Source organism: Phaethon lepturus, unplaced genomic scaffold, assembly GCF_000687285.1.
Source record: "Phaethon lepturus isolate BGI_N335 unplaced genomic scaffold, ASM68728v1 scaffold15293, whole genome shotgun sequence".
Lineage (NCBI taxonomy): Eukaryota > Metazoa > Chordata > Aves > Phaethontiformes > Phaethontidae > Phaethon > Phaethon lepturus.
The window spans coordinates 1-11,017 of NW_010529847.1; the positions used below are offsets into that span (position 1 = coordinate 1).

Consider the following 11,017-nt stretch of genomic DNA (forward strand, 5'->3'; position numbering starts at 1 on the left):
CTACTGGGAAAGCAGGTGTTCCCCACGAGAAATCTTAGACAGTCTCTCCCACTTTAAATCCTGTAAAATAAACAGGAGCAGTGGTTCCTTTCTCTAATACTGCAATATGCAAATGGCATAAGATGACAACAGAGAAAAAAGAAATTTGAAAAATAAATAAATGTATTCCTCCCACCCATGAAGGTTTGCTGAAGTGCATGGTTTCATACAGAACTATTGCAAGTGTCTGCAAATGAGAGGGTTTTGTGCTTCAAAGTTTAGAATTGCCACTAAGAAAAACTGGAGAGCAAGTGTGATATGACAAAAGCTCCTGGGAAGGTGACATGATCCATCAATGCTTTCACATTTGTCTGCAATCAACAAAGACCACTAAAAATCAATTATAAACATTGGAATATTAAACCAAGCTTCAGATCAACTCACGCACAATAAATACTTGGGAGATTTCCAGATGTCAAACTTCTCTGATCAGAAAGAGAATGGATCTTTTACAAGGAGATTAGAAGCAAGAATGATTAAGATGAGCAAATGAAAGTGTTGCAAGTCATGTATCTCTCCCTATTTCTCTTGTCCTCCCAAAAAGGAGTTACAAAGCATCAGAACGAAAAGAAAGTTATTTCTCCTATGACAAACTACAACTTCTTCTTGGATTTACTGCTAGAAGCATGCTTATGAGATGCGGTGTCAATGTGTGATAACATCATACTAAGAGGGGGTGCACCTTAGGTAAAGTTGTTGATGCTGATTAACAATTATGCCATTTCCAACTCTGCATTTTTATTTATATATGTTAAATATATAAATATATATAAAATATAGAAATATTTGTATGTTTGGAGGCAATGATAAATACTTACAAGGGGTATCTTAATCATCTTAATTTGACAGCTTGTCCAGTCAACATGCCCAGAAGTAATGTTGTGAATGCAACAATAAGATTAATTGCTATCATTAAAATAGCAGAACATTCAAGACAGACAGATGTAATAAATCCTATGTTTACCCTCGAGTTACAGCTGACTGTCAATGTCCCTGCTGTTCAAGAACAAACTGCCCAACACATTAATGGCACTTCTGTACAAATAACCCCAAATAAATAATCCTCGGATAAATTGCAGTGGATTTAATATAATTCAAAGTCTAGACATTCCACCTCCAGATTTTGTATGAATAAAAACAAAGCTTTTAACATAATAAAAATAAATTTAACCCTAATACAAGGATTATGAAAAACAATTCCATGATTGAAAACCATATGGGATTTCGATCTGAAAACATGTCATGATAGAGTTGGTATCTTTTTTTCTCAAGCGTGTACACCTCTAGCTTGAGATCACAATACCTACTGGACCTTAACATAGCATTAAAAGTTAAACACCAGATTCTTCCATTTCAGTTTAACTCAGGATGGACAGTTTCCTATGAGGCAATTGCAATCAAAGGTGCCATAAGGCAGTATTTACTCAGATTTCCTGAACTGTGATACCTCTGGGAGCAAAACAATTAAGAAACAAAACCAAGTACACATTAGTTCTTCAAGATTTCAGTGGCTACAGCTGGACATTTAATAAAGACTTTGAGACACAATAATTCAAATTAGTCATATGTGTTGCTATTTTCACACTGAATTTGCATTCCTCATAGTCAATTTAGCCACAAAAAAAAGTCTAATTACAAAATCAGGCAGAAACTTGATATAAACACCAATGTTAGTGTGATTTACTTCAAAACAACGACCTCAGGTAAGATCAACCAAATATGTACTTTAAAGGTGACAAATATATTCCCATCAAATGAGACAAATGAAACTGCATCAAAGAAATAGTCCTTATCTGAAGAGACTGTAACAAAAGTATCTGAAAAGATCAGCAAAACAAAAGAGAGAAACAGAGGCACAGAGAAGATGGCCAACAGCATGCAAAAGTATGCATTTGATGGACTGTTACATTCAGTTTTGGAAGTAGCTTCATAGATCTCTTTCAAACCATACAAGGGCATTACTTCTATTTAATTCTTTAGAGTCATATTTACTGTCCCCATTCCCATGCAGCTTGCTTGGTCACTTGTATGCAATTCTCAGGTGTGTATGTTAGCTTTCTTGTACAAATTCCCTGGCTTTCTGTCTTAATGGGAACTAAACTGCTTTATTAAGGAATGAAGAATTTGAATTATACAGTGAATTTATCATGGGGGGGTATACTTTTAATATGTCTGTGCTTGGTCATTTGAGGTATTCAGCACCACTGTTCTAGATCAACACTCACTAACATCAGAAAAAGACTTATAGATTGCACTGAACATCAGATCATGAGCAGTGTATGTAACTTAAAATGAATTGTTTTCTTCAGTTTTCTTTAGAAAATTAACAACTAATTATGGCAATGTGGTCCCTCAGAATCTTCCACAGACCATTTACCACCTTCTAAATATAGCTCCTTTTCAGATGTTGAACTACGTATTATATCGATTAGAAGACTTTCTTTTTTTTTTATATATGTATGTATGACTGTATTATTTCAAAATGTCAATTTTCAGAACAGTTATGGTGAAGTATAATCCTTTTTAGAAACCTAACTTAAGACTGGGGTAGGGGAGAGGGGAAGAAGGGAGACTCCACCATTGCCTAACTGTGGTGGAAAGAAGGCAGTTCACCTGGGGTGGAATTCGGAGGCAAGGGGGCCATCTGGATCACACATGCAACACTCCATACCAGGTGATCAACAGGGCAGCCCAGAATGGGAATTGCAAGAGGGTTTTTTTAGTCAGAGATAATTTGAGGTGATGACAGCATTCAGCAGCAAGTAAGGATGGGCAAAAGGTTAACGGATATAACAAAATGATAATCTGTGACATATGCTTTAGAACGTTATCTGTTCATATAGAGCACTTGACAGCTTTACACATTTATCCTCAGCTGCTGTTGCTCTGTATATGATGTTTCCATCAAATTAAAAAGCAAGTTTGTGTCCTTAACTGTACAGCGTTCAGCTAATGTACTATACAAATATGTACAACAAAGAAACCTAAGATACACAGAACTTATTTTCTCCCACATGAAAAGAACTTCATCAGGAATTAAAATTATGCTAAATAGGAACTCAAGGAACCAAGTGATTTCAACAGAACTTGAATTAGAAAATGCCAGAAAAAGCAATTATTGAATGAAGATTAAATATTCACTTTAAGAAAATATGAGTAAATTTCACCACCTTGGTGTTGTACAGCATGTAAAGTGGCCCTTGAGAAGAGAAACACTTCTTCAAAATAACAAATTTCCTCTTGTGTAGAGGAGGCAGTTTTCTAGATACTGAGTAGCATTTTCAAAAGCATTTAATACCCTAGGTCTCTTAAGCATTTTTATAACTTTGACCAGGGGTTCTAGGAAGGGAAAATAACAGGAGAGTAATCAAGAAGCTTGGCCAACTGCAGCAGCTAGCTGCTCTCTTTACAACACCTGGACTTCTCTTAATCTGGACTAGACAATAAAAACAATGATCTAGCCCATACAGAATTCTGGCCTGCCTGATTTTCAGCCATTAAACACTCAAACTTTAGCACTTCAGAAGGTACAGAAGTACCCACACAGGAGTAGCTTTCTCATGCCAAGAACCAAACAACTTAATGATTTGAAAGATAAAAGACTTGTGGATGTCAGCCAAGACAAGACCCAGAAACACCAAATATACATGTAATTCTACACTTACAGTCAGCCAGATAAAGAAAGGGATAGCTCTCTGACTGCTCCGAGAACAGCCCTGTTGCCTGAGAGAAACGGGAAAACAGTACTCAGGTATGGGTCAGTTAAGAGACAGTTCTTATGCATTCTTCATTTTAACCAACATTCAAACCTGGCAGACTCTGAAGACAAGAGATAAATATTTCTGCCTTTTTTTTTTCTTCACCGATAATGAACAACACTAAGCCTGTGTATTTGTGAATGCTTTCTAACCAAGCTCCAATACTTGTGTATTTTCCAGGCACAAGGGAGAACTAGAATTGCTTTTATGTAAGTCAGCCAAATGCGTTTCCCATTCATTAAAAATGGTCACATATTTAATAAGAAAAAATTTGAATGCTATTCGAATAATTCAGCAATTACCAAGCAATTCAGTTTCCCTATGAATGGAGCATTAACATCTATGACTTCAGTGAACCCAATGTTTTAAAGTACATGTGTTAATCAATCAGTAATTCATTTGATCTAAAGACGTCACTAGCATTCAAATAATCTATCCCTTATAAGAACATTTCTTCGTTCATGGAAGCAGACAACAAGAAGCTGACAGCTGCATGAAACTTTACAGGTACTTTTAAAGATTTAACTGTTGTCTGGAGATAAATAGGACAATGATGTATAAACTGAAAGGTTTAGAAATGCAGAATCCTTACCTTTGAGGTCTTCTGCAAGCTCCTTTTTAAATTTGGTAGATAAAAGAGATCATTTATAAGTTATTGAATAGAAACAACCTATCTGTAGACATTTGCAAGCTGTTCACTGACTAGATACAGATACATTTTCTCACATACTTCATTGTGATATGAGAGGAAGTTCCTTTAAGCTTCCCTTTTATCTTTTTTTTTTTTTTTAATGTAAGAAAATATAAATTACTTATCATGTAATTTGCCAGAAGATTTGCTACAGTGAGGATCCTGGCTGTACATTATTTCTTATATCCATGAACAAACAGTTGTCTGTTTAGCTGTTAAAACTTTGGAGACATATTTTACACAGTAATAAACAAGAGTTATACTGTACTTCAACTCATTACTTCCTTCAACTACTTTGAAGTCTTTTATGTTCATAGATGACTGAACTACTGTTAATAACCAAATATTTTTATTATAACTCCACAACTAATATTTTGTTTGGTTACTCGGGAATTTTTACATAAAAGTGCAAAATTTGGACCTAGACTTTTATACAGTTGGACCTTAACTATGATTTTAGATATGCTCAAATGCCTACTTAATCAAATTGTAGAAATGTGACTACAATGACAAAGTTAGGGCCATAACGTCAGGGTTTCTCAATGCAGAGGATTAGAGATATCTCAATCAGCACTTAAAAGTTATAGGGGACAAGTAGATGAAATGTTTTCACAAGCTTATAAAACAGTCTTTAATTATGGAAATGGAAATTGAAAAGGTAAGCTTAACTGTGTTGACACAAAGGATATGGAAGTCCATGGTCGGAATGCTTTTTGCTGTTTTAATGTAATCTCTTGGTATTATCTTTTATTCACGTATATAGAAGCAAATTCACAAAGAATCTTCTCAACTCGTGCTTACAAAATAAAGCTGCTTTTTCCACATACCAGAGAATATAACATGTAAGAATGCCACATTAGAGTCATGGCTTTTAAATGGTATAAAATAGAAAAATTAATCTTTTCAGAAAACATTTAGGACAGATGTAAAGTCATAGATATCTTACTGGCTTTTTATCAGGACTTTGACTAAATGTGATGGGGAAAGTAAAATAAGCTTACGTTTTAACCTGCATTTGCACGTGTAAGCATTTTCTGGAAGACATGTATGGTTATCAGTTGTCCCTCACCTATGTAATGGAGTGCGTAAAGACAGCATTGAAAGGACAGAATTACAGTTAAAACACTCGATTCTCTTAACTCAAAAATAAATTAACCTGCAAATATAAACTACCTCCCAACAACTTTCATTGTTCCACAACTTGATGTGCTACATCCCAAAGATGGAAGAGATTAGGATAGAAGTAATTAAGAAAACAGTATAAATATCAGAGAGGTAAAATGCGTGTGTGTGTATATATGTGTGTGTGTATAACATAGGCACACACAAATACATACACATACACACAAGACTGCAATTAATATATTTAAATACCTATGTATAGGTCAACTGCGGAGCTGCACAAACCACAGCCAGTAACTGTTAACACTGAAAGTTGCTTGAAACTTTAGGGAAGTAATTAACCTCCTGGCCCTCAGTTTTCAAGCCCAAAGAGCAGACCATAGAATTTCTTTTACAATTTATGAACAAGCCAAGGAATTTATATCACAGTCAGAGGATTCTTTTGCTGAATTAACCCCAGCTCCCTCTGACCCTAAAAAGTCATAAACCAACAGGATACAGCAGAGGGAGAATGTGCTATAGTGTTTCAGCTGACCTACAGAGCGCTGTCTCTGTCATGCCAAGGCTGGAAACCCAGATGATGAATTACAGAGTAATACGCCAGGTTCAGACACAAACATCAACTCCTTCCCTCTATACATACACATGCAGACATGTTCACTCACCCCAAACCAGCTCAGTTTCTGCAAAAGGCAAAGTACTGTTAGGGCTCATTTAGAGAGTCTTACTCTAAGATAAGAGAAGGAAGAAAATTGCTTATCGAAGAAGCATACATACATCTGTGAGTAACAATATTTCAGAACACATGCTGCATATTAAATAAAACCCAAACCCCTACTGAGCTTCTCTTTTTGTATATGGATTATTAATCACAGCAAAAATACAATTCCAAAGCAGGACCAGGAGGGTATCCAAGAACCTCAGCTTTTATAAAGAATCTTTATAAATAAAAAAAGGATAAAAATTAATACACAACTCTCTTTAAAAGAGCTCTGCCTGGCTTTAGTTGGTAAATACAGAACAAAGCCTCTTATACAAAGTAGCTGACAAAACAAAGTCTAGCTGACCACACGCACAGAAAATGGGGTAACACAAATGGCTGTACCAGGACCTCAAATGTAATCAGCTGTAATCACTAAGACATGAAGGTCTTCACAATATTTACACTTATGGTGTACTGCTTAGTTGCACCAAAAGCTTAGCCCCAGCTGGCCTTGAAATCATCTGATTTCAAGATGAATGATGTCTTTAAAAACAGACAGTGACTGGTCGTTTCACTTCTAGCTCAGAATGAAAAGCGATACTTTGAAGTCTGATAAAAAAAAAAAAAGAGGGCACGGTTTTGAATTGATTAATTCAAAACCACATAATTTAATAGATGCTAAGAGCATCAGTATTAAACACTGCAACATTTAGAAACCAAACATCCATCACTGAATAAAACAAGTTTGAGGCTGCACTGTTTGATGAACTGAAAATTTTTTACTGTTCAGAAAATCCCTGAAAAGTTGTCATGGATTTTCACAATGCAGTGACTTTTATTACTAAAAGCCATCAAATGAGTCCTCAACGTTTCTTTTGTACCATTTGCAGATGACACTGATTCTCTTCACCAACTACCCTTTCTTTGGAAATGATGCAAGCTATTCCTCAGAAAGCTATGCTTCTTCAGGCCCACTGAACATTTGACAATTTCCTCTTGTAATTAGTCTGCATGTATTATGATCGTGAACAACTTGAGTGAAGTCTTCAGGTACAGCACTAAGTCAAAAACATCTCTATAGAAGTACAACATGAATCTAACTATGGCATTTTCTCACTAAACCTCACATAAGGCATTTTGACATATAACTTACAGACTTATTTTTTAAAACCAGAAGTCACAACTTAGTAGCAGCTCCCCCCCTCTTTTTTTCCGCCCACATTTCATCAGGGTAGTCGAGAAATGGTCAGGAATCATAACAGAATGACATCAAAAACAACCATGAAAATGTATTTCAGTTGATTCTCACAGTGAAGGATGTGAAGCACAAAATTTTCCACCAAAAATGTGACTGACATCACAATAGCAGCTAGACTGGAAGAGGAAAAGACCAGAGCTTATTCATCACAGGTCATGATAAATGAATTTAGCAAGGCATTTTTCCTGAATTAGCAACTCTGTTTAAAACAAGTGCTTCTAGGTTTTAAGGTAAAGAAAGAGGCCTTGAATGTTTCCCTCCTTCTGCAGTGTTATTCCTTCCTAAGTATTTTTCACACTGTGTATTCCCATAATTCCAACCTGTATCATCTCCTGGCAAGGTAGTTTCTCCCACCATATTTAACTTACAAATGTACCGGAAATCTTCAGTGTCGTCCTACTTGAAGTAAGTTCAAAATGTCTGTTTACTGTTTCTCGTATAATAGTGGCTACAAATTTTGCAAGGCTCTACAGTCAAGGTTAGAGGTCTCTGGTGTGTGGTTGAAACACCTTAGCCTAACTCCTTAATTTAGGAAAGCCTCCTTGAGATAGCTAAAACTTTAAATGTAACTGGTAGCAGCACATGTGTGAAAAGCATTTTCACTCAGCTATAAAACATTTTCCCAAGTGCTATCTGCACTATAAACTAGAAAAACTAGGGCCTTTCTACTCTGTGCAAACTGACGTATAACATTGATAGTACACAGAAAACATACCTAAGGTTTAAGGAAAGGGCCGGTGAAATAAGAAACAACAAAAGCACCACACTATTAAAGGAAATAAAGCAGACGTGCCTGCAAAAAACATTGCAATGTGAATCCTGAGATTTTAATGAAGAATTAGAATAACATTTTGATATTCCTTTAAGCACTGGGGAAAAAAAAAAACCTACAAAAGTCCTAATTTTCATGAAAGCCTAGTATGCCAAAATATCAGAAAATTAAAGGGTAATGTAGTTCCTCATAGGATGGCAAGGTGAAAGTAAAGAAATATCCATAATTAAAACAGAAAAAAAAAAGTTGACATAGATTAGACATCGAGGAAGTCATATTCCCAGAAGCCTGGACTGATGTGCCGAGTGACTAATTAACAATGCTATTGAATTGCTTCCTTTCCAAAAGGCACAGTCCCCAAAGGTTCTCCAAATCCTCACACCACATACTCCATGAGGGCTAGGGCTTTTTTTTTTTTTTTTTCCCCCTCTCTCTCTACATCTTCAGGAAGACAAGAAAAGAAGAGAAACCTACAGCTTACAGGACAGAAGAATGAAGAGAAAGACAGAACAGGTGAGATTGTGCAGGAAGGACTTTGAAAGGAGTTCATAAGGTGGAGTTGTAGAAGAACGAACCAAGAATGAAGAGGAGGAATGGACAGAACTGCTGCATTGCAATTCTGGGTCTTGCCAGCTTTGACCTTCAATGTCTTTTTTGTCTATGACTATACAGTACATGCGAACCACCTGAGCAGAATGCATATATGAAGGCTTATATGTATATGTTTTTATACTGCTGCTATGAGGGATAAGTGTTCCAAACATAGAACTTAGTAAAGAATAAGAGATGAAGATAAAAGTCAGTTTTAGCCTTTTATTCTGACTGCAGTACCAGGATAAAAATTTGCTAGTGTCAATAGCAGTCAAATCCAAAAAACGCAATATATCAAAAACTAGTAAAACCTGTAATCCTAAGAGGTGCTTTTGATAGACTGATTTAAGACTTTTCCAAACATAATAGAAAGCCAAATGATTAAACACACCAATTCTGTTATCCCCCTGTAAATGAAATTTGCTTATGCGAAGTAAATGGAATGTTATAGGAAGGCTACTTGTTAACCAACGCTTTGACTGCCAAAGGCAAATCTATACCATTTTATGTTGGAAACAAAATATCACAAAGAAAGCCCTTCCAGTTGCCAGCCACTTATTTGAATGAAAGCATAAGCTCCCAAAATAAAACTATCAACATGACAACACAACTAATTTTCAGTGTGTTTACAGAAGACCATATATATCATGATAGGGAAACAGTAATGCAGTCTGAGTGGCAACATACAAGAAGTTGCATAACTCGGACCTAGGAATATTAGGAGACTAGCAGAGTAAGTCAGATGTTGCAACAGAAAATAAATTTTGAGTTAAAGCATACTTAAGGTAGAACATTCTAACTTCGGTAACATGCAGGTTGTGATAAGGTCAGAAGTTACATCAACACGAAATGTGACTTTCAAAACATCTTAGCAACCACAGAGATTAATGAATTCACATTGTATATAGATGTAAATGTTCATATATATATACACACACACATTCATACATAATTACAGTTGAGAATAGAATATGGTTTTACACATTAAGCAGTTAAAGTGTCTGAAAAAGATGCTTGTGTTAGGCCTACCTGTAAATTTGCATTTCTGTTTGTAGATACATAAATTGTGGACACACTTACAGACACCCTGTTATATATTTAGAAAATCTTCTCTGTTCATTACAACAAACAACACTGTACCTGTGTGGCTTCGAATATGAACTCTCAGTGTTCCATTGCTTGCAAACTTCTGTCCACAATATGGGCAAATCTTCTCTTTTTCTCCTGTGTGAGTCTACATGGGGTGGGGAAAGACAAGAACAAAAGCTTCAGCATAGCTTTAAAAGACGTGAAATATGGGATATTTTAACTGTGTTGACATTGACCACTTTTATCTCCATTATAGATCTGATAGCATCACATCAGGCAGAGATTCTAAGGAATTAGCTATAGGTGTTCTTTCTATTTTCTTCTAAAATTTCTAAAAAACCCTCTTATTAATGCCAAAATAAACTGGCTTTTCAGTTCCTAAGTTTATTATTTCCTAAACAGTTACTACTAAAAATGCCCAATTCACCTCTGTGTATTTTCATTATTGCAAGAATAAGACACCTATTTCTCAGTTTGGTATCTGTGATAGTGGTTTCTAAACCAGCAAACAATAATTTGGTTACCTAATAAAATTAATCTTCATAAATCGGTCTATTTTTAAAAGCTTATAATTTCACAAAATTTTATTACGTTATGAAATATAATGAAAATAGTTTGCCTAACCTAGTATAACTTTTCCTGTTGCGAACTTGAACTGGAGCTTTAAAAGGTCTCCATGGAGATTTGTGCATATGATTTCTGACTATCTCATATGAACGAAACACAGCCACCAGGTCATCTGAAGTACGAGAGACAACAATCCTTCAAAAGTGCAAGTTCTCAGTGACATCAGTCAACACAAATGGCATACTGGATCCTATCTAGTTTGTCACAAATGCTAGAGAATAAGATTGCATTTAGAGAATTGATCACAAGAAGTATATTGTAATTGTCACTAGCACTAAACCATACACTGAGCTTGTCTTTGGAAATCAAGCCTTTAAGGCTACAGCGCCTTGCTGATATAAGAATTATTTCAAATTGGGGGGGGGGG

The 11,017-nt window shown here is 35.7% G+C and overlaps 1 protein-coding gene across 1 annotated transcript in view; it reads right to left on the reverse strand.

Moving 5' to 3' along the window:
* Positions 1-10,074: 10,074 nt before the first annotated feature.
* PRDM5 (PR domain containing 5) overlaps positions 10,075-11,017 on the reverse strand; it is a gene marked incomplete at both ends in the record, with an annotated part of 54,947 nt that continues 54,004 nt past the window's right edge. The window contains one exon of the mRNA XM_010284070.1: positions 10,075-10,168. Coding sequence (XP_010282372.1) covers positions 10,075-10,168 — 94 coding nt within the window. The remainder of the gene's footprint in view (positions 10,169-11,017) is intronic.